General features: G+C 42.1%; 1 protein-coding gene across 2 annotated transcripts in view; it reads left to right on the forward strand.

Annotated features, from left to right (window-relative positions):
- Window positions 1-25,169, forward strand: part of SGIP1 (SH3GL interacting endocytic adaptor 1) — a 164,545-nt gene that overhangs the window by 133,615 nt on the left and 5,761 nt on the right. For both annotated transcript variants that reach the window (XM_065553994.1, XM_065553993.1), the window contains 2 exons: window positions 18,377-18,488; window positions 24,380-24,535. In XM_065553994.1, the coding sequence (XP_065410066.1) occupies window positions 18,377-18,488; window positions 24,380-24,535 (268 nt within the window). The remainder of the gene's footprint in view (window positions 1-18,376; window positions 18,489-24,379; window positions 24,536-25,169) is intronic.

Consider the following 25,169-nt stretch of genomic DNA (forward strand, 5'->3'; position numbering starts at 1 on the left):
ACATGGGCAGAGTTTTATAATTTGGGCAGTAAGCTGAAGCAATTCAGCCACAAAAGGCAACAAATAAAAATGCAGTTCTGATACAGACGTGACCAAATGAATGCTTGGATCATCATCAGTGCAAAAAAAAGTATATTAAAAAAATCTAAAAATTAACAAAGATGTTGGATACCTCTATGTTAAAGGGAAAAAAATAGACTAGATTTTTTTTAAAAAAAAGCAGTTATTCATCATTCACAATGGAGGTTTTTAATTGGGGAAGGTGCAGCATGCATTTAAAAACAGGTACTTTTTGTCCTTCTTGAATTTATAGCAATAAAATGAAAAAGTACACTGTTATTTAGTACAATAGATGGGTCTTTGATAAAATTAAATGGTTAAATCATATTAAGAGAATTAAAGGAGGCACTGAACTTGCAAAATTCACAGGCTACATTTGCTGCTATATAGATTAGATTTATACTGTTTCTTAATCCATTAATTTTTTAAAATTTGCCTAGTTTAATAAATGTCAATGACCCAAATGCTGGTCCAAAATAAGGCACTCTCTCATTACGGTATTTCACTTGATATTCTCTGTGCAATGACTATAATCTACCCTATCTAAGTCATTTAATGTAATATGCATAGGTTCAATTGCTATGCTGCTTCTCAATGAATTGATAAGGAAAGCCAAGGGACAAAAGAGAAATCTATAGCCAGCAGTTGAGGACAATAAGGAGATTTTTAAATATATTAAAACCAAAAATAATCCTGACAATGTTGTTGGTCCATTACTAGATGAAAATGGTAGAACTATCAATAATAATGCAGAAAGGGCAGAAGTGTACAATAAATGTTTCTGTTCTGTATCTGGGAAAAAACAGATAATATAGTCTCATTGTTATGCTATACAAAGCACACAGGATCTTTTATAGAGGAGAAGGCAAATACGCCGCATTTATTAAAAATACAACAGTTAGCATATGCTTTTTAGACACACACACTCTCTCTCTCTCTCCTGCCAGTTGATGTTTACCAGTTTGTTGTAGCTCCAAGTCAATCTAATGGCCAGTTAGATTGAGCACGAGTGTGGAGCTGGGCTCTGTCGGTCGCAATCCGATGCTCCGAGGCTTTGCAGGACTGAACCCACAGTTCCATGGCAAAACACCCCAGCTTTATAGTTGTAAATTCCCATTTGAGTCCACGCATTTTGCAATGTCATCCTGTAATCATTAGTCCTTAAGTGGTGTTAATCTCGGGGTTTTCTGCTGTTATCATTTGATGGTTATTGTCGGGCTTCCCATCGTTATCTTCTATTTGTTGTCTCGCCTTCGGGGGTGCCTGCCTCACCTCTGAGGTCGTCAAGAATGTTTAGCATCGGATCCAATGGATGTTTTCTGATTGTCTCCTGGTTTTTTCAAGTCTCTCACTTTTTCTTGACCATCTGGACATTTGTGATGGCTTTCACACCTTATCTTTTCCTGATGCATGCATTCCTCATTCACACAAACAATCTCTTACAGAAACCTTCAAAGGTATACAGACAGCAGTATTTTATATTCAGCAGAATACATTGTAAATCAAGCCTTGCTAAATCTTATAACTAAAACAATTCCCATTGGGGCTTCAGGCCCTTAACATTCCTCTAATCTCCTTAACATAGATACAATACAAGATCCTGTCTCTTACTTACTAAAACCTTAAAACAAAGAAATATATATTTAAATAGAGTGTCTAATGTGTAATACATATAGGAAACCATAGTAGACATTATAACTTATCCTAAAACAAAAGGGTGACCATAATCAGTCATAAGGATTGTTCTGGTCTGTCATTCCTTTCTGTTATTCAACAAGGGTGGCTGGCAGGATGAAATCAAATCATACATTAATTCTCATAGTACAATTATAAAATCCTGCTCCTACATTATCATATTGTGATGACAGCACTCTTTCCATTCCACCAGTCTCTCTGGAGGATATTAAACATAAGCTACTAAAGGTAGACATTTTTTAAATCACCAGGTCCAGATAACTTGCATCCAAGAATTTTAGAGGAGCTGGCTGGACCTTCATGTTGATTTTCAATAAGTCTTGGAGCACTGGTGATGTTCCAAAAGACGGTAAGAAAGCTAATATCAACTTTTTAAAAGGGCAAACAGGATGACCCAGATAATCAAGTCAGCCCAACATTCATTCCGGGCAAGATAATGGAGCGTCTGAAACAGGACTCAGTTGATAAGGATTTAAGGGAGGGTAATGTAATGAATGCAAATCAACATGAGTTTATGGAAAATAAATCCTGTCAAACTTATCTGGATATCTTTTTTTGATGAGATTCCAAGTTTGGTTGATAAAGCTAAAATACTGTATTGTTGACATAATATACTGGAAGGAATTTGACTTGGTACCATGCAACATTTTTATTTAAAAAATAGAATAAATAAAATTAACATGACACATATTAAATGGATTAAAAACTAGCGAGGGTTACCATATTTCAATACTGCAAAAAGAGGACACTCCACGGGGCCCTGGCCCCGCCCCAACTCCACCCCTTCCCCGCCCCTTCTCCAAAGTCCCCACCCCAACTCTGCCCCCTCCCCTGAGCACCCCGCATTCCCCCTCCTCCCTCCCGCCCCCCGGCTACTGCTGTGCTGGGGAAGTTGCTTCGGCCCTCGCTGCGGTGGAGAGCGGCGGGAGCCGGGAAAGTTGGAGCCCAGGGAGGAGGCGGTGCCTTACCATGCCTCCCTATTTTCCCGGACATGTCCGACTTTTTGGAAATTCCTCCCGGACGGGGATTTGAGGACCAAAAATCTGGACATGTCCGAGAAAATCCGGACGTATGGTAACCCTACCCCAGAGCTGCCTCCCGCCCGCCGGAACCCCCAGGCCTCACCTCAGAGCCGCTTCCTCCCGCCCGCCAGACCCCCCCAGGCCTCACCCCAGAGGTGCCTCCTGCCCACCCACCCAACCCCCGGGCCTCACTCCAGAGCCGCCTTCCACCCGCCCGCCAGACCCCCCAGGCCTCACCCCAGAGCCACCCGCTCTCCACAGGGCCCATCCTCAGCCTTCTCCTGCCTTAGTGCCTCCTCTCCTGAGAGCCTGCCCTCTGCAGCCCCTGCCTCAGAGCCCTGCACCCCCTCCCATAGCCCCCACCTTCCATAGCACCCCCCACCTCAGTCCTCCCCTTCACCTCCCTCCATAACCCCTACCCTTTATTTCCCCACCTCCTCCCATAGCCCAACCCCTCCACAGCCCCCCACTCTCCACAGCCCCTGCCTCAGAGCCCCCCACCCCCTCCTATAGCCCCCTCCCCTCAGAATCCCCCCCACCCTTCACCTCCCTCAGGGGAGCCTTCACCCTGCTCCCAGCTGGACCCGGGGAGGCTGCAGCAGCTCAGGCTGCGGGAGGTACTGCAGCGCGAGCCCTTCCCGGCTGGGGGAGCTCGGGCTCCCAGGAGCCGCCGCCGCGCGACGAGAAACTTTCCCCTGCGCCGGGACCCGCCCCCGGGCAGTGGCTCCGCCGGGGGGAGACAGCCCCGGCTGCACGAACTGCTGGCGGGGGGCTCCTTGCATGGCCAGGACAGGGGGCGGGAGACTGAGGCTCTGCCAGAGCCACGGGGGATGATTGGAGGAGAGAGAAGCGGCTGCGGGTCCCTAGCCGTGGGGCGCAGGGTTGCAGCAGCATGGGGGGGTTGCAGTCCGCAGGCTGAGCGAGCTGACACCCCAAGAGGAGAGGGGGCAGTGGGTAGGGTTATCATACGACCGTATTTTCCGGACGTTTTTATATATTTAAAAAATCCTCCCGGACGGCAATTAACAACTAAAAAGCCGGACATGTCTGGGGAAATACGGACGTATGGTAACCCTAAAACTAGCTAACTGATAGGTCTCAAAATGTAACTGTAAATGGAGAATCATCATCAAGCGGGTGTTTCCACTGGGGGGCCCACAGGAATTGATTCTTAGCCCTATGCTATTTAATATTCTTATCAATGAACAGGAAGAAAACATAAAATCATCACTGATAAAGTTTGCAGATGACAAAAAATTGGTGGAGGGGTCAATAATGAAGACAAGTTACTGATTCAGAGCGATCTGTCGTCTGGATTGCTTAAGTAAGCTGGGCGCAAGCAAACAATATGTGTTTTAATATAGCGAAATGTATACATCTAGGAAAAAAGAACGTAGGCCATCCTTACAGGGTTGGGGACTCCATCCTCAGAAGCAGTGACTGAAAAAGATTTGGGGGTCATGCTGGATAATCAGCTGAACATAAGCTCCCAATGTGATGCTATGTCCAAAAGATCTAATGTGATCCTGGGATGTATAAACAGGGGAATCTCAAGTTGGGGCAGAGAGATTATTTTACCTCTGCATTGGCACTCATGTGACTCTTGTTGGAATACTGTGTCCAGTTCTGGTGCCCACAATTCAAACAGGATGTTGATAAATTGGAGGGGGTTCAGAGCCCTGGGAATGTTTACAAGATTAGAAAGACGCTTTACAGTGATTGACTCAAGGAGCTCAATCTGTTTAGCTTAACAAAGTGTGACAAAGTTCCTCCTCTATCTTGGTGGGTCCTGCGCTTATTGGCAGATTTTCTTGCCTCAGAGATTCACCATGTGGGTTGGGGAACAGCCCAGAGACCTTCCCCTCTGGAGGAACCCACAGTCCAGGTCAATTGGGAGGTTTGGGGGGAACCCGGGCCCGCCCTCTACTCCGGGTTCCAGCCCAGGGCCCTGTGGACTGCAGCTGTCTATAGTGCCTCCTGTAACAGCTGCATGACAGCTACAATTCCCTGGGCTACTTCCCCATGGCCTCCTCTAAACACCTTCCTTATTCTCACCACAGGACCTTCCTCCTGGTGTCTGATAACGCTTGTGCTCCTCAGTCCTCCAGCAACACACCCTCTCACTCTCAGCTCCTTGCGCCTCTTGCTCCCAGCTCCTCACACTCTCGCACTACAAACTGAAGTGAGCTCCTTTTAAAACCCAGGTGCCCTAATTAGCCTGCCTTAATTGATTCTTGCAGCTTCTTAATTGGCTCCAGGTGTCCTAATTAGCCTGCCTGCCTTAACTGGTTCTAGCAGGTTCCTGATTACTCTAGTGCAGCCCCTTCTCTGGTCACTCAGGGAACAGAAAACTGTTCATCCAGTGACCAGTATATTTGCCCTCTATCAGACTCCTGTACCCCACTGGTCTGGGTCTGTCACAAAAGAAAAGGTTAAGGAGTGACTTGATTGCAGTCTATAAGTGTCGACATGGGTAACGGGCTCTTCAACCTACCAGAGAAAAATATAACACTAGCCAATGTTTGGAAGTTGAATCTAACCAAATTCGGACAGGAAATAAGTCATAATTTTTACAGTGAGAGTAATTAGCCATTGGAAAAATTTACCAAGTGTCATGGAGTATTCTCCATCGCCAACAATTACTCAATCAATTTTGGATGGTTTTCTAAAAGATCTATTCTAAGAACTATTTTGGGGAAGTTCTAGGGCCTCTGTTGTACTAGATTAGATCACAGTGGTCCCTTCTTGCCTTGGAATCTATGAAAAGAAATTGAATGTAACGCTATAAACTCCTAAAAATGGAGGTTTTTCATCTTCATTGTCAGATCATCCTGCCAAAATGAAAAGTTTATAAAATATGGACCTTGAAGCAACAATTAAAATCTCTGGAAGGGATGCCACAGTACATATATTAGCTAGTCCTTCCCCCATAGCCCCCAGTACATGAGTGCATGACTGATGTTAGTGCTTAAAAAATAAGTGTGAGCATCATTAAACTTGAACCTTCTTACATAAAAGCTGTTAGGTATCTCAAATCATTAACAGAAAAATCTTATAGATTTGTATACAAAGTAGTAATTTTAAAAATAATCCAAAACAAGTTTGAATCCTAAACCCATCCTGTGATTTTGTTTCAAAGTTGAATTTAAAATATGATGGAACTTATTTTCTTGTTCCTGAATTCAAAAGGGGACTGTTATATGAAGAGTATTGTGCTGATAATTGTGGAAATATGAGAGGAGCTGATTTTTATGTGACTTGCACTCTTCAAGATGGGTGAAGTCTCATAAACTCATAAAACTGTGTGGAAATCTCATGAAATCACTGAAATCTTGGGAAAACACCTCATGAGATTTTGGCACCATCAAACCTGATTGCTCATTCTGATTTGGTTTCAGACCCTAGCCCAATTCAGATCCAGTCAATGGGATTTAAGTACACTGAGTACAGCAATGCCTACATTTTTTTTAAAATCTGGGCTTGCCTGCTCAGTCCACCCCTGATTTTTAAACCAAATGTTTGGAAACACTGTTGGGGGCCCAATCCTGAAAATAGTAACAGGAATGAGCAGTATTCTTTTAAAGGGACAATTCATATACATAAGGGATTGCAGGATTGAGCCCCTAAATGAGGAAAATGTTTCCAACTATTATGTGATAAGTGACTTGTGACAAGACCCGACTTGAGGATTCTCTGTGCCTCCAGCTACAGTTGATGAGGTCCCTGAGTTCAGGGACAGAAAACTTGGCAGCTAAAAGGCTTTGTTTCACCTTTAAGGAAAATGCATCTTGTCTGAAAAATAAAGTTTAGAAAAAGAAAAGATGTATATTATCTACCTATTAAGGTAATTACATAGGTCTCCACACTGTAGTCTCTTATAGATGTATACAGAATGGAATATATAACCTGGAACAACTGAGGTATGCCAACAGTTGGTTGATTATCAGTGAAGGAGGACCAAAATATCCCTCCTGTCCATAAAAGAAACACACACATGCTTTATGCAACCTGGATTTACCTATGGCACGGTGTGACTCACTTAGATTCCTTTAGATAGACAAAGCCACTCTTGGTTCTTCTAACCATACTAGGAAGAACATCCTCTGAGTACATTGTTCCCCAACTATCCTGACTATTGTTCATTCTGCTTAAGTCAATGTTAGAGACTCCTATAGCAGAAAGAAGAACAGGAGGACTTGTGGCACCTTAGAGACTAACAAATTTATTAGAGCATAAGCTTTCGTGGACTACAGCCCACTTCTTCGGATGCATATAGAATGGAACATATATTGAGGAGATATATATACACACAGACAGAGAGCATAAACAGGTGGGAGTTGTCTTACCACCTCTGAGAGGCCAATTAATTAAGAGAAAACAAACTTTTGAAGTGATAATCAAGCTAGCTCAGTACAGACAGTTAGATCAAGTGTGAGAATACTTACAAGGGGAGATAGATTCAATGTTTGTAATGGCTCAGCCATTCCCAGTCTTTATTCAAACCGGAGTTGATTGTGTCTAGTTTGCATATCAATTCTAGCTCAGCAGTTTCTCGTTGGAGTCTGTTTTTGAAGTTTTTCTGTTGTAATATAGCCACCCGCAGGTCTGTCACTGAATGACCAGACAGGTTAAAGTGTTCTCCCACTGGTTTTTGAGTATTTTGATTCCTGATGTCAGATTTGTGTCCATTAATTCTTTTGCGTAGAGACTGTCCGGTTTGGCCAATGTACATGGCAGAGGGGCATTGCTGGCACATGATGGCATATATCACATTGGTAGATGTGCAGGTGAACGAGCCCCTGATGGTATGGCTGATGTGATTAGGTCCTATGATGATGTCACTGGAATAGATATGTGGACAGAGTTGGCATCGGGGTTTGTTACAAGGATAGGTTCCTGGGTTAGTGGTTTTGTTCAGTGATGTGTGGTTGCTGGTGAGTATTTGCTTTAGGTTCGGGGGTTGTCTGTAAGCGAGGACAGGTCTGTCTCCCAAGATCTGTGAGAGTAAAGGATCATCTTTCAGGATAGGTTGTAGATCTCTGATGATGCGCTGGAGAGGTTTTAGTTGGGGGCTGAAGGTGACAGCTAGTGGTGTTCTGTAATTTTCTTTGTTGGGCCTGTCTTGTAGGAGGTGACTTCTGGGTACTCGTCTGGCTCTGTCAATCTGTTTTTTCACTTCAGCAGGTGGGTATTGTAGTTTTAAGAATGCTTGATAGAGATCTTGTAGGTGCTTGTCTCTATCCGAGGGATTGGAGCAAATGCGGTTATATCTTAGGGCTTGGCTGTAGACAATGGATCGTGTGGTGTGTCCTGGATGGAAGCTGGAGGCATGTAGGTAAGTGTAGCGGTCAGTAGGTTTCCGATATAGGGTGGTATTTATGTGACCATCGCTTATTAGCACAGTAGTGTCCAGGAAATGGACCGCTTGTGTGGATTGATCTAGGCTGAGGTTGATGGTGGGATGGAAATTATTGAAATCATGGTGAAATTCCTCAAGGGCTTCTTTTCCATGGGTCCAGATGATGAAGATGTCATCAATGTAGCGCAAGTAGAGTAGGGGCGTTAGGGGACGAGAGCTAAGGAAGCGTTGTTCTAAGTCAGCCATAAAAATGTTGACATATTGTGGGGCCATGCGGGTATCCATAGCAGTGCCGCTGACTTGAAGGTATATATTGTCCCCAAATGTGAAATAGTTGTGGGTGAGGACAAAATCACAAAGTTCAGCCACCAGGTTAGCTGTGACATTATCAGGGATACTGTTCCTGATAGCTTGTAGTCCATCTTTGTGTGGAATATTGGTGTAGAGGGCTTCTACGTCCATAGTGGCCAGGATGGTGTTTTCTGGAAGATCACCGATGGATTGTAGTTTCCTCAGGAAGTCAGTGGTGTCTCGAAGATAGCTGGGAGTGCTGGTAGCGTAGGGTCTGAGGAGAGAGTCTACATAACCAGACAAGCCTGATGTTAGGGTGCCAATGCCTGAGATGATGGGGCGTCCAGGATATCCAGGTTTATGGATCTTGGGTAGCAAATAGAATACCCCTGGTCGGGGTTCTAGGCATGTGTCTGTACAGATTTGTTCCTGTGCTTTGTCAGGGAGTTTTTTTAGCAGATGGTGTAGTTTCTTTAGGTAATCCTCAGTGGGATCAGAGGATAATGGCCTGTAGAATGTGGTGTTAGAGAGCTGTCTAGCAGCCTCCTGGTCATATTCCAATTTATTCATGATGACGACAGCACCTCCTTTGTCAGCCTTTTTGATTATGATGTCAGGGTTGTTTCTGAGGCTGTAGATGGCGTTGTGTTCTGCATGGCTGAGGTTATGTGGCAAGTGATGTTGCTTTTCCACAATTTCAGCCTTCGCACGTCGACGGAAGCAATCTATGTAGAAATCCAGTCTGTTGTTTCGACCGTCCGGAGGAGTCCACGCAGAATCCTTTTTTTTGTAGTGCTGGTAGGGAGGATTCTGTGGGTTAGTATGCTGTTCAGAGGTATGTTGGAAATATTCTTTGAGTCGGAGACGTCGAAAGTAGGATTCTAGGTCACCGCAGAACTGTATCATATTCATGGGTCTGGAGGGACAAAAGGAGAGGCCCCGAGATAGGACAGACTCTTCTGCTGGGCTAAGAGTATAACTGGAAAGATTAACAATATTGCTGGGTGGGTTAAGGGAACTGCTGTTGTGGCTGCTTGTGGCATGTAGCAGTTTAGATAGTTTAGTGTCCTTTTAGTTTAGTGTCCTTCAAAAGTTTGTTTTCTCTTAATTAATTGGCCTCTCAGAGGTGGTAAGACAACTCCCACCTGTTTATGCTCTCTGTCTGTGTGTATATATATCTCCTCAATATATGTTCCATTCTATATGCATCCGAAGAAGTGGGCTGTAGTCCACGAAAGCTTATGCTCTAATAAATTTGTTAGTCTCTAAGGTGCCACAAGTCCTCCTGTTCTTCTTTTTGCGGATACAGACTAACACGGCTGCTACTCTGAAACTTTCCTATAGCAGAGTTTATGTGGAAAGCAGTTCTCATTAATAATAGTATGGGATTGTATAATCTCCTCCTGCAATTTACTAATGCCTCTAGGATCTGTTGCCTATGAGCAGAATCTACATGCTACTTAACCCATTGTCTAACAAATGAACACACGCTAGTTTCCATTGTATGCATGTAAACCCTCAGCGCCGAAGTCTTAAAAATGTGGAAAACCTTATTCCTATTTAATTTTTGGTGTGGTTGATCACTGATGGTTTGTGATTAGTAATTGAATTACTAAATAGATGGCCAGATAAATTACTCCAAAAATCCTTATGCCATTAATGATGTTGCTTCCCAAGTGCAGATTGTTTTTCTTCAAGGGATAACAATTGCACAATAGCTTCTGCTGCTTAGTGGCTAACGAGCCTTAGTCCCTCTTTTCCTGTCAAGATATTTTTGATGGTTCTGATTCTGATGCCTGATAATATTTTTCAAATGTGTGTCATATTTGTATAAATATGGTGGGGACGTTTGCACCCACCTGGCTATTATTCTTATATGAGGTTTTACAAACCCACACTTGCTGCTGTTGTCACTGCTCCAGTTTTGAGGGACCTGGGCTAAATTTTCTGATTTCAAACAGAGTAAGAGTTCCTCTATTAATACTCTCGATTTATCCTGGGTCCTGTGTCAGCTTGAACAACAAGTGAATTGTTCCCCGCTGGGTGTTTGCATTCAAACAAATTATGACAAAATAACAGCATCCACACTCTACAACCCTCTGGCAGCCACTACTGCCTAAAATTAAAATGTTTTTGTTGATTCACTGTTTGTTGTCTGTACCTTTGTTATCGAAAGCTGTCTCTAAAAAGGGAACGATAAAAGCAGTAGAGTAGGTGGAGGTAGAAAGTGCTATATCAGTGTGCAGGCTGCTAATAGAATAAAGGTAAGGATCAAAGCATGTTGACTATTGTCAGTAAAGATAACAATAATGTTTTGACCAGAAGGGCATATTTCAGAATAACTTGTAGGTGGACTGGAGTGCGCATAGGGGTTGGTAATAAGAAGAGATGGCCCTACGCTAGACATGTCACAAATTTTGTTGGACATTGACCGTATCATCAGGAAAATAACTGCAGAAGGCACATGATCGATTTTATGGACAAATGGTAAAGCACAATTGGATGACCTTGATTTTGCTGATGACATTTTCCAGCTTAGTTCAACATATCCCTTAATGGAGGAAAAGACTCACCTTTTGGCAGTACAGCAAAACCAGTTGGTTTGTTCATCAGCAAGGGGAAGGTAAAACATCAGTGTCACAAAAGTAACCATTAGAGGGGCTGAAGAAATACTAAGAAGCAAGTCATTTTACCTATCTAGGGTGTGAGATGTCCCATTATGATGACACCGTGCTAGAAATCAAATGACAAATATAAAACCATCTAACAACTTTCATAAACTTGAAAAGATTTGGAAAGGCAGCATGATGGCACTGACACAAAAATACAAATTTTTAACACTAACATCAGGCCTGTCCTCCTTTATGGAGCAGAGTCATGGAAATTGATAAGAAGATCAACTCATTCCAATGTAAATACCTGTAGAAGATCTTCAGAGTCCATTGGAAAGAGTATCTTGCAACATCAGATATTCTAAGTTTAGAGCAAAGCAGTCTAAAGCATCAAATATGGTGTAAGTAGACAACAAACACATTTTGGACACACTTGAAGGATGCCCCCAATACAACTTCCACAGGAAGTGATAACATAAACACCACCTGGGAAGAGAAAACGAGGGAAACATAGAGAAACATTATGCAAAACAGTAGCGAAAGAAGGCAAGTCCATCAGCAGGGCACTCAGAAACCTGAACAGACTAGCACAAGACTGAAAAGTGGCATAAACTGGTGGATGCTCTATGTTCCTGAGGATGCAGGATGAGAAGAAAGAAAGAAAAAAAATGTTGTGGAGCTGAAATCTAATCTTCTATCCCCATCCTGACCAAACCAAAATCCTGGTTCTGTACACCCCTGAACTCCAAGGTCTCCTCATGCCAGGTCTGAATTTTGTAGTTTGATTCTGTCTGTAATAATGAGCTCTGTGTAGCTTTTCACTAATATGCCACCAGTTTGAATCCAGTACAAGACACTAGTGTATAGAGCAGGGCTAATAATTTTCAGTGAATCAGATATTTGATTAACTTTGCCTCTTTTTTGTTTATGAATTGTCTGTGAAAAGCTTACATTTGTCTGAACTGTATTCAAATTATTCACAGAATTCTAAATCTGTAGCTCATTTGCTGCGAGTGTCTGACTGTGAATATTAAAAATGCCTAGTTTTGATTGGACACAAAGATCACGGGGTGTATTTCTGTTACCTGGTTGTATGAGGTTAACTCCTAGTGACTATTCATATTAATGAATTCACTATTTGCTTTCCACAAATATTCTCCCCAATTCACTGAGAGTTTTGTTTCAATGAAGATTCCTGCAGGTAAACTCATCCACTCCAATAATCACAGAAGATGAACACAAAAGGAGATGTGATAACAATCCAAGAAATTCATTTTGAAATATGACTGAATATTCATAATTGTTTACAACATTCATTCACCTTGCTCTGTGACTGATAGTTGTTGCCAACTGATGGCTGTTCACTGGGCTATGTGAAATGAGTTAGTGGTCTCAGTCTAGTTCCTGGTGGGCAGCTGTCCATATCACAAGAACTGTATCTTAATTGGCATTTCTGTACTTAGTTTTAGCTAAGACTGAATGGGCACGGAAATTAAACCCTGTTGATTTTAGATGATGATCATTTCAAGCCAGACTTCAGGCACATTAGCTGGGGAAGTCTGGGGAAAATTGTATTGTGGATACTCCGGCTGAACTGGTTTTGAAAATTAGTAGAGAATGCACCAAGTTCACCAACACACATCAGTCAAAGACTAGTGTTAAATCATTTTTATATTTAGGGACTGCTGAAGAGCCAAACGTAGAAATGTGTAGCCATTACTCTCAAATTCACAAAGCATCATTTGTACTTAAAGTCAAAGATCATCTGCTTTTATCCTACTTGATCATTTTATACACGTCCAAAGCTATTCTAAAGATATCAGAATTTCACTTCCAAGAAGTTCAGTTCTTCAGCTGTAGTATCAATGCAAAAATCTTTTTACTAGTCTCATTTCTTCCTCCAACAGAACTTTGATTTTTGACATTATGGAACATGTTTACAATAAAAGCTGTGCTTTGCAAGTTGGAATAAATAATAAGGGGTTTAAAATTTAGATATGCAGAGATATTAAATAATTTCTACTGGTTGAAAACTAAGATTTTGGAAATAGGAAATTAAGTGCTATCTTAGTTCTGTATTTATCATAATACATGGATGTGGTTTCTGCCAAATGTAAGCGAAACTCTTCATCATATTGCAGCCCTTCAGTATCCCATTATTCTACCTGTTTCATCCCTATTCTAATTGTTTCACATTAGCATAAATAACTCTCTGTGCTGCCTTTGTAAATGTCATAACAGATACTTGCCTAGGATGATTTGGATTGATGCAATGCCCAGTTCTCTCTCTTCCTAGGTATCTGGGTATTTTAGAAGATCTTTTTATTGTTCATTCTTTGTTTCAAATCCTGTACTGTCTATGAAAGGAAAATGCTGTTAGTAGACATTCCTTCCTTCAGGTACAAGGGATCTTATGATGTCAGCCCATCTGCTTTCCAGAGCTAGCTACTCTCTATGATAAGGATGGGGTCTCATACATTCACCCATAACCTTCTGTTCCAAAATGCTGCTCAGTGCAGAGTTGCCAAGTTGGAGATGTGTGTGTGATAGTGTAGGGAAACTGGAGATGCCTCCCACAAAATTACTTAAGCAGAAATAAAATATTTGCCTTTAAAATGAATTCTGCAGTCACAGGCTCAAAATAGTGTTTGGGTCTGCAGAGTGCTGAAAACTAGGGAATATTTCCTCATGACCAAGAAAGGTTTAAGCTTTAAGGATCTAGCTGCTGCTGTTCAGACTTTTTTTTCTCTGGCTCTAGCTGCAGGGATTTCATCAGGTCTGTTACCGGCTGGGCTGGTATTAGGGATGTCTGGACAGATACAATACGTCTGTTGACTTCAGTAGCACATCAGTAGAATGTGGCAGCATGGAATTTGGAATGAAGGTGCAGAAGTGAAGTTTGTGTGAGAGTGCAAGAGGGCTTGTTTAATCTGCACAGCAATCATTTTCTGCATCGGTTGCTATTCTAGTAGATAGCACGTTATCACACAATCATGCAGTCTTCACACTGCATTGGAAAAATCTGCTCTGTAGTTCAGTATGATGTCTGCTTCGGAAATCAAATCTTTTGTGGAATACTTGTGAATATATTTGCTTTTAGGGATGAATTAGCTTGTCCAGAAGGGAAAAAGTGGGGATTTTTACTTAGGCCTGGTCCCCACTAAGCCCCCACTTCGGACTAAGGTACGCAAATTCAGCTACGTTAATAACGTAGCTGAATTCAAAGTACCTTAGTCCGAACTTACCACGGGTCCAGACGCGGCAGGGAGGCTCCCCCGTGGATGCCGCGTACTCCTCTCGGTGAGCTGGAGTACCGGCGTCGACGGCGAGCACTTCCGGGATCGATCCGGGATCGATTTATCGCGTCTTAACCAGACGCGATAAATCGATCCCAGAACATCGATTGCTTACCGCCGGACCCTCCGGTAAGTGAAGACGTGCCCTTAGGCCTAATTGTGGACTCAGGTTTACATGGTGGATCTCTGAATTTTGGGCAAACTCATTTAAGGAGCTTCTAGCACCGTTGCATTAAACTGTGAATGCACTTGTTTTCTGCCCTCATCCTAAAAGAATCTTATTTAGATGTGTGTTCGATGCGTCCTTCTACACAGTGCATGTGTATGTATGTGTGATTAACAAAAAGTGGGCCAATTATCCAAATGTCTGTTCTGCTTGTCCTATAGACTGAAACAAGTTGATCTGGTGCAAATTTATTGAACATCTTTTATTTCAGACCTTTGCTGAAATAACCCACTTTCTTGAGCCTCTTCAGAAGTCCAGTCGAAGAGGAGATGCCTGGCTATCTTAATTTTTACACACTTTTAAGCTACATTCGAAATTAAAAGGGAAAATTTCAGCAATCAAAATAAGCAATGGTCATTTGTGCGTGTTACTTAGCTACCTAGTGGTATGCCTTAGGTACTGGGTATGAGAAAGAGGGGAATGTCTAAAATGTCTTAATATTTTCTTATTGAATATATGTTGTCTAAACATAGATATTTGATGTTTCATCCAAAGTTTACTTAATTATTCCTTTAATGCTAATCTCAGTTACTATACTATTCTGATCCAGGTTGTACTATCAGATTTGCATAAAGATCCAAATTTGTGGGGAGTGGTGTCATATAAATATATAATGATCAAACCCATATTTAAAAAAATGGGTTCAATCATAAATGTTTGAAAGAAATGTGGTCATGATAGAAACCCCTGCTCACATCCAGATCCAAGGACAATCAAAAGATACAATGAAGGTCTAAATGTGTTTGCTTATATAGAGGGTCTGGACTAGATATGACAATGAATGATATTTTAAAAGCAGTTGATAGATCCTTGAAAACTTTTCACACACCTTTTCTTCAAGAAGGATAGACTCAGACTCTCAAATTGTTCCCATAAGGGGAAAGAAAGCTCCAGATGAGAACAGCATATAGTCCATTCTCCTAAATTCCATATCCTCACTCAGTCCATTGAATAGCCGAGTGCATTGAGCTTTACAAACACTCCACAGTCTCCAGTTCTGAAGCAGCTTTGTTCTCCCGCTTTTTTGGTTTGGTTGGTTTTTAGTCACAACATTCTGATGTTTCTCAACAATGAATATGCCTTTCAGTTCAAAGTCTGGAATAAATCTGTGGAGGTGTATCCATTTCTAAGATTCAGAAAAGCCAGGGTGGTGGGTAATGAATCCACCAGCTGATCCCTGGCTGTACCTGTTTTGTGTTCTCACTGATAGGTAGATCTCTGGGGCCTTTTCATGGGGAGGAGATCTAAAAGCTACAGCTCTCTGACCTGTATTTCCCTTACTACTGCTGCTTCTGCATGGGTTTGATCCTTTCTCTCTTCAAGAACTCTAAGTCAAAATGCATCAGTAAGGATAACTGTCCCACATGGATGATACAGGCATTTCAATGGCAGACAGGCACTGGAATCCTGCTCCATACTAGGATGCTTAAATCTAGTGCTCCCCCCATTTGTCACTTTATCCCTATACCTCAGTATCTTCGCTCAGTAAATTATGGGTGGATTGAAAACATCCAGGGATTTGCTGCTGCATTTACACTTGCAGCAGGTGAATGAATGACCTAACCCATTAATCTTTATTGCATCAAGGCCTTGGAAGCTCGAATAAACTGAACTGCATTTGCAAAATATGTTAATGCCAGCAGTGCACAAACTTCCTATTGCAAAATAAAAGCCCCGAGGTTTGGCAGGCATAGTTTGATGTCTATATTTTAAAATCCCATCTCTAAAACACAGCCTTACCTTTGAAATAATCCATATTGGTTTTTGTTTCTGGGAGAGATTTAGCCAGGGTAGGATAGAGAACTTTACAGGCTGGTTTTAGTTAAAATACAAAGCTTGCTTTTAAGAGATGTGCTGAGCACCTCCAATTCTAATTAAACTAATGGGAACTGCGATGACTGCTCAGTACCTTTTGAAAATCAAGCCAATGCTACATTCCCTACCCCCCACACACTAACCCCATTCTCATCCCTAATTTATTGATTTGCATAGTCTATCACAATACGGACTGAAGGATTGAACAGGCATTCAGATTCCCAGAGAAGGAATGACAGGTATAAGGCATTCATTATTATTGTCTCAAAGCTTTAGTATGTCATGCCATTAGTAAATGACTACTAATTAATGTCATTCTAATCTATTAGAATTTCCATTAAGAGAGAAACTAGATCTTTGCCAAACAATATTTGATGCCCAAGGCACTTGTTATTGGAAATACTCCTTTCTATTGTTGTTTTCAGTAAACAAGGCACCTTCTTTAGCTGTCAGTGTGGAAAGTAGTGTGTAAATTTCCGACATGCCCATCTTTGATTTATATGCAAATTCTGAATTCATCTGCTCTTTTCCCCTAACATGACTTTATTCAGCTTTTACCCCTTTGGTGCTAATTTAGGATTTCTTACCTAGAAGCAAGCTCATTGCCAGGAAAGGAAAAATCAATGGCTGCAAACACCCAGGGGTTAGTTATTTTAGTGTTCATGTGAGTATGCCTGGTGGTAGCTGCATAGAATCTCCATTACAGAAATGCAGTGCATGATTGGAGCAAATCTCTTGGTACATTAGTCACTGAAATCCTCATTTCTTCTAATTATATGACTCTCCTGAATTAATTGCTGTGGGTTTGCATCCCTGAGTTTCACTCTGAATTTAATTTAAACCCAAAACTCAACCTGAACTGCCAAGTTTTGTCTGATTCCAGGTTGAATTCAGAACTTCGCGTGGGTTCCATCTGAAACCATAATTTACACTAGTCTTGCTTGTAAGTGGGCTTAGCCATGCTGAAAGGTTCACAAATCACCCAGGCCAACTTGTATCCTCCTACAGATGTGCCTGTGTGGGGGAGGGGCTGGAAATGCCCTGAGGTGAATGTCAAAGGCCCCAGTTCAGCAAAGCACTAAAGCATATTCCTATTTAATGTCTTCAATAGGACTTAAATGTGTGCTTACAGTTTTGCTGAATCAGGGCTAGAGTTTCATTGAAATATTCCCACAGCTCTCCAAGACCCAAAAGGAAAGGAATCCCTACTGTTATGGAAGCTTGGACCTCTGCATTGTTGCTCTAGGTTACCCCTCCTCTGTTGGCCATGTTATTATGAGAGCCTGGCTGCAGCGGGGCAGGCAAACAGTGCCTGTACAAACCTCCATCTCAGAAAGGCATGCAGGTATTTAGTCTGTGTGAACGCTGCTTGGAGCAACATTTATCTGCTACCTATAGAGGAGAGAATGTTGCAGACAGCAGCTGCAGTTAGGTTTGGGTAGAGGGGAAAGGGAAGGGAACTGCAGAGCCAGTGCTGCCTTGGAATAGATGAATAGGTTAGTGCTTCCCATCAGGCACAAAAGCGAAAAGGCGGCCTTGGGCCTCATCCCTTCAAAACAAAACGGTGCCAAATGCTTTACTGTAAATTGTGGGGCGACTGAGTTTTTTGGTTTAAAAAATCACCCAACTCTCTTTTGTAGAACACAGAAGTGTACTGCACAAACTGTCATGCAAATACTGCCTTATTCATAAAGCATCGAAGTTCCTACAGATGTGTGTCCCTACCTGTGTTTTTCTGCTTTCACATGCTGTTCATAGTAAAGAACTTAAATAATTTTGGTTATATAGAGAGTAAATGACCATCTGTAAACATATTCAGTCCCATTCTGAACACCAAGGGGACTTTTACTGCTCACAAATAAAAGCAAAATGCCAGACTTGACTTTTTATTTTCAGTAAATGGTTCTTTATTCCCCCACCCCTGATACAATTGGCTTTGAGTAACTGTAATGTTTTATACGCACATAACAAGTGAAAGTTTTTCCTCTGTTGCGTTGCAGGCTCTTCTAGGGGACCCAGTCCTTTGACGATGGGGGCACAGGATACCCTCCCTGTAGCGGCAGCATTCACAGAAACTGTTAATGCATACTTCAAAGGAGCGGATCCTAACAAGTAGGTACCCCTACCCAGTGGAATAGTCAACTTCAGGTACAAATCTTTTCAATGTAATGTTTGGGTCATTAGTCATTATTTCCAGAGCTTTCCAGGGGCATGGCTCAACTTAAACATGTAGCAGGGCTCTAACGCCTCTGGATGTGTGTAAGTCCCATCAATGTTAAAGGAAATTATAGGTGTGAATCAAAGGAAAATACCTCCTTTATTGATGGTTGTCAGTAAAACTTATCAGTTACTGTGAACGCATCTTATTGTTCAAACCCACTAGTTAGTGTGTGGTGGTTTTTTTTTTTTAAAAGGTGGGTGAAGAGATTAAAAAACTCAGTGCAAAGCATGCATAGCAGAGTGGAGTGGTGTCATGGTCTGAGCACAGCACAAAGAACCAGGGACTCCTGAAGAGTAATAGCACTGTCTCAATAACATGGTTGACTCTGACACTGACTTGCTGTGAGGCCTTGGGACAATTACTCAACCACTCTTTCGCTCATTTTCCACGCCTGTAAAGTGAGGAATATGTTTGCCTGCCTATGTTACAGGGATGTTCTGACAATGAAGTCTGGATAGCATTTTGAAGGTCACATTTTATATAAGAATCTTGAGTGCGAGCTGAAGATGCTCATCACTTATAGAAATCAGATTATAGAGTGCTACAGGTAGATAGGTGCTAGGTAGAGCTATACTCAAATAGCCAAGTTCAAAAAAGGATTTAGGTCTGGGTGTATCTGAATCTTACCCAAAGTCAAAGGGCATTCAGCTCTGGGGTTACATTTTGTGCCCATTTCTAGCTGAAAGTATTCCCATAAAACAGAAACACACAGTTCTTGAATGATGATTTTATTGGCTAGACAGGAGTTGCCAAAGTTAAAAGGTCTAGGATAAAATCCTATTTTAGCAAAACGATTGATTTCAATGGGGCCAGGATGTCATCCCTCGTATCTGTGTCTAGAATAGATTTCCCACTGATAATGGAGATTTTATACAGCATGTCTATCCTGTAGACAGAAATAGACCATCTTGTACTATTGTTCACACTGAGAGATGTGACTGCTATTGTTTTCATTTCCTCAAAGGTAGTGCATAACTTTTCTTTCTTAAGTTTCTCCTTTTTTTTGGACAGTGAACTGGAAAATCAATGTCAGTTTCTCCTCTGTCTCACTCTTTACTGATGTCTCTTATCGCAGTGGTTCTCAACCAGGGGTCTGGGGCCTCCTAGGGGGCCGCAAGGTTTCAGGGGGTCCACCAAGCAGGACCAGTTTTAGACTCACTGGAGCCCAGGGCAGAAAGTCTAAGCCCTGCCACACAGGGATGAAGCCCAGGGCCGAAGCAGAAGCCTGAGCAACTTAGCTTCATGGGGGCCCCTGTGATGTGGGGCCCCAGGCAATTGCCTTGGTTGCTACCCCTTAACGCCGGCCTTGGCTTTTATATGCAGAAAACAGTTGTTGTGGCAGAGGTGGGCTGTGGAGTATTTATAGCATGTAGGGGGAGAGGGCTCAGAAAGGAAAAAGTTGAGAACCCTGTCTTATCAGGTTCTCATTTGGCCCTTTGTCTGTTTCCACAAGACAGGTAAGAGGTGGTTGCTCCTGGTATAATGCTTTTTAAAGGGAAACGCTCTTGAAGGGCATCAAATGTGATTCTTTAGGAGAAGAGAGAGGGTCAGGCTAAATGGTTGCTTTTAGCTTCTGTGATTCAAGTGTGGTTTTTCAGCACAAATGAACACTGGAGGGTGTGGGGGAGAACAAAAACAAACACTACGTGGAAGAGACAAAAGAAGAGCAAAAGATAGGAAAACTTAGCTCCTGTCGCTGAAGCTCACAGTTTAGTTGCTGGGAAACTGCAGGCACAACTCATGGCACACCACCTTATTAGCCACTCTGTGTCCAGTCAAGCTTCTGCTGGAATCAGGCTGGTAAGGCATTGTTTATAGCCAGTCTCCCTCATCACAGCAAAGTGTTGCATGGCTAGACAGAAGGATAAAAAAGACAGGGGAATAAGGATGAGCTAGAAATGAATATGGTCATAGAGACAGTGATGTAATTTGGTTCCCTCATCTCATCTGATACTGCCCGAACATCTTTCCGGATCAAGGAAATGACTTACCAATTATGGTACTTTAGGTCCTGTCATGCTGGGCAGTGTGATGGTGCTAATGTTCCAGCACCCTGCCATTCTCAGAGCTCACTGCCATGTTCAGGTGTGTACGCAGGGCCGGCTCTACTGTTTTTGCCGCCCCAAGCAGCGCGCCGAATTGCCGCCGTGCACGGCGGGGGCACTCCGTGTGCCGTTAGGGCGGCACGCATGTTTGTGAGGCGGCGGCAATTCAGCGGCAGCTTCTGTCTTCAGCCGGAAGACAGAAACCACTGATTTTCCCCCGCGGGCAGCTGAACATAGAAGCTGCCGCCGAATTGCTGCCGCTGCAGAAACACGCGTGCCGCCCTAACGCACATGGACTGCCCCCGCCGTCCGCGGCGGCAATTCGGCGCGCTGCTATGGCGGCAAAAACACCTGGAATGCCCCCCCTTGCAGATTGAGGCCCCAAGCACCTGCTTGGAATGCTGGTGCCTGGAGCCGGCCTTGTGTGTACGTTGCCAAATGTTCCTCAAAAAATAAATGTGCAAAAAGGGCAGAATTGCTACCCTACCACATTAAACTACCCAATCAAAACAGGCTTCTGATGGTCCCTGAATGGATGGTTCCTCTCATTTTAAGAAGGTTCTGGTCTGTTATGACTATTTTGTAGCCTCACCAGAAGCCTTGAAAACCCCTGATCAACAATTCTTTTAGCTCTAACGAGCTTAGTTGAACACTTCTCTGTCTGTTTTGTGATAGTCTAACAACAATTCTAAATAATACGGTTGCAAGTAAAAATTACCTTTCTGCCACCTTTCACCCACATTGAGCAATTTAAAAATTCAACCTGGAATAGGGTTTAACACAACAGGTATAACTGAGTAGTTTTAAATTCATTATTTAATTGTTTTATCAATATAATTTAATGTACTTATATACTATGCACATTAAATATGCAATACTGGTTATAAAAGATCTTACAAATATGAGTGAAATAATATTCTCTTAAGGGCTATTCATAGGTTAGAGATGCACAGATAGTTAAATCCTCTTCCTAGGTTTGATTTTTCCAATGGTAAAAAGATTACCAGTTTTCTCATGCCCCCAAGTAACTAGAGAAAAGTTCTGCTTCTGTGCTTATCTGTTTTATGGCCTGAAAAATACTTTTAATTAACATCTATTTCTCTTCATCAAGGAATTAATTTTAAATGTCGTTACAGAGAGGGACCAGAAACTGAGTCTGTAGGGTTTATTGGGGGCGTAATATACATGTAATCTGCAATTCTTCTCTCCCTCCCTACTTTCTGGATATTGCATTCTGAAAATCTGACCTGATGCTAGCTAGTGTGGCTATACTAACCTATTATCCCTCCTACACCAGTACACTGGGCCAAATTCTGTTCTCATTTCCAATGGCATAAATCCAGCATAATAACTCAACTTTCCATGAAAGCGATTTTTTGTTCTTCAAAGCCCTGCAGGCAATCAGAAACCAAGATTTACTTTGTCTATACTTCCTGCAACCATAGAGAACTACAAAGAAATGGATGGACTCAAAGCCTGTCTTTATACTTGGTGATTATAGTTGATTTTCTCAGGATGGTGGGTGGGTGTCTGAGAGAAAGGTGATGTATATAGGGGGTGGTTTTTTTTAGCTTTGGTCTGTATTTTCTGATTTTTGTGTTTCAGCTTGAACCTTATTTGCCCTTAACAGCTTTAAGTGCTTTCAATGAAGTTTTTGTATGTTTGAGATTTATGAATTAAAGGCGCTGTATAGGAGCGGAGTATTATTCTGAAGCTTTGCAAAGGAAGGTATCGGGTATCATTATTCCCATTTTACAGATGGGGAAGTGGAGGCACAAAGAGGTGAAGTGATTTGCCCAGGTTTCCTGATTTCCAGTCCTGTGGACTTGTTGCCTCCCTCAGCATGTAGTTGATAGACACAAACTAATACCACTAGAATACCATTTCACCCATCAGTCCTTCCTTTGATACAGCAGACATGGTACTGTACTAAAGGACATCTCCTTGCCAGAATATCCTTATATGCTCTTTACCACTCACTGGAGAGACGGGGTTGTCCTATCCATGTTAGTGAGCAATGCCCTCAACAATTTCCCTGCAAACATTAAATATATATGTATGTATCTCCTTCAGTGAGCTAGATTCTCAGCCCTGAGTTCAGAGTCAGGGCAACTGAGAATGAGTGGCAAGATACTGGGCCAAATGGGGGTTGAAACAGCCTGTGGCATAACTTAGAACAGCCTATGGGTGCCACATAGACCATGGGTGCCACATAGACCATAGCCAGAAACTGGCAGCATACCATGTACTCCCTTTGCTGCCCTCTCCACCCCACCCCACCCCCAGCTTCATGACTGCTTTGCACTGGTAAGATCTGAGTGTTTTCAGATGACAATACTTGAATTTGAAGCAAGAAAAGTCACAGTCATGTTCCATTTATATATTTTCCCTGCTATGACTCTCTCTTAAACTTAGATTTACAGCATAACTTTGATACACAGCCACATTCTGTATTTTCAGCAAAGAAAGATATACTCCAGTTCATTGGCACTAAACTTTTTATTGCATGCTCTCTGTGTAAGAAGGCTGGAGATATAATATGACCTCTAAAAGATACAGGAATATAAATTCAGAGCCTATATTTTGAAGTGATAGGTCCTATAAGACAGTTGCTGTCAACACATGGATACTGAGCACAGTGTGGTCTGCTTCTTTGTGTTAATGTTCATGGATCAGCAACAAGCAAAGAACTAATAGTGTGATCACTGAATTAGTTCGAGGCCTAGAAACAACCAGTCAGCAAGGAAATAAAAATGGCAAAAATCAATGTGGAGGTTTCCCAGTTAGTCTATATATTGTATCCAGAGTGCACTTCATCCACCACCTCTTATTTATGGAATCACTGTTCCATGAATACTGGAATCCTAAAACCACCTGCTTCATTATTAAAGATGCTGGTCTCAACACAAACATTGTCAGCCTTAGCACTAATTCCGGCAGTGCTGTGGGCTTATCATGTATGTATAAACCTGGCATCGGAAAGCACTGAGTGGAGTGGGTAAAACTCAGACAAGGTGGGGTATGTTAGTTTCCTTTGGTAAGTTCATTGATTTTTGCCATCTGACTCCCAGAAACAATGCTTTCTAGTATCTTCTGTATTCCTCTCTCAAAATAACTATCCCTGCATTTTGGACATTCACAGCATCTGTATTGGACTCATTCCTTTTCCTTGCCGATCCACTGGGGGAATGGGCTAAACTGGAGCTGCTGCTAGTGAGGGTGCTGATGGCTGCCCCCCACCCCTTGTACAAGCAGAGACACTGAGATACAGCACAGGCACTGAAAGTGGGCTGCTTCTGCAGCCACAAGACAGCAGGAAATATGGCTGGATCGGGACCTGCAATGAAATTACAGCTCAGTTCCAGTTGCTTGGGTCAGAGAGCAGAAAGTTTGGGCTTTCCCAGGCAAAACTGGGCTGCTGGCAACTGTTCGATTTAAGATGGTTGGTTTTGTTTTTCTGTTATGAAGAGAAAAGCAGATTGTTTCTAAAAGCAAGTCCAGAGGCATTCACAGAAAGATCACATTTTCAATTTGTTGTCCAAATACCAGAATTTTTCTCTATTCACACTAATGCTGTTTTAGGAAGATGATGATTTTCTTTCCAGTATAATAGGGAAGGAATGAAATGTCACCATCTCCATCATGCCTAGCTTGATCCAGATTATTCACTTTCCGGGCTATATTTTAAGCTGCTTTCTTTCTTCTCTCCCTTTGTTTCCTTTTATTTGATTTTGAAGATGTATAGTGAAGATAACTGGAGAAATGGTGCTGTCGTTTCCTGCAGGAATTACCAGACATTTTGCCAATAATCCAGCCCCATCTGTTCTAACCTTCCGCGTGATAAATTACAACAGGTTAGAACACGTCCTGCCAAATCCCCAACTTCTCTGCTGGTAAATATAATTTTACAAAAACTTTGTAGAAACTAACAAGAAATGTTACTCGGTAGCTGTGTTAGAAGACACATTTCAAGGGAATAAAATACTGTGATCCTATGGAGGTTTAAACCTTGACCTGCAGAATTGTTCATAAAACCACCTCTCTTAATATTATTGAGAATAAGGCTGAATAGGATACAGTCCATTTTAAAATAATATTTTTAGCTTGAATGTTTTAGTTGTTCGAATAATGCCTAAGATCAATGAGTCCTCCATTTCTTGTTCATTTGCTTTGTGCATTTGACAACACTTAGTTTATAGTCAATGTATCCTGGATAGTATGGATCGGATCCTCAGATTTTGGCAACCTGCGCTCTATGCAGGACCCAGCCACCTCTTTGCTTCCTTAATTCTGGGGCTGGCTACCAACCAAACTACCCATCCCCATCCCCATCCCCAGGCTTCATTTAGAAAAGCCTCTACACAATATTGTTGATGTTAAACCAATTTAGTGCTATTGGTTGGAGGCTGCATATGGAAGAAGCATTGTGATACTTTATTAGGCTTTCACCACTGATTATGGGTTCAAAACTTTAAAGTAAATTCAGGGGCCAATTATTAAAAGCACCTAGATTCCTAACTTCCATGG

The sequence above is a fragment of the Chrysemys picta genome, chromosome 8 (assembly GCF_011386835.1).
Source record: "Chrysemys picta bellii isolate R12L10 chromosome 8, ASM1138683v2, whole genome shotgun sequence".
Taxonomy (NCBI): Eukaryota; Metazoa; Chordata; order Testudines; family Emydidae; genus Chrysemys; species Chrysemys picta.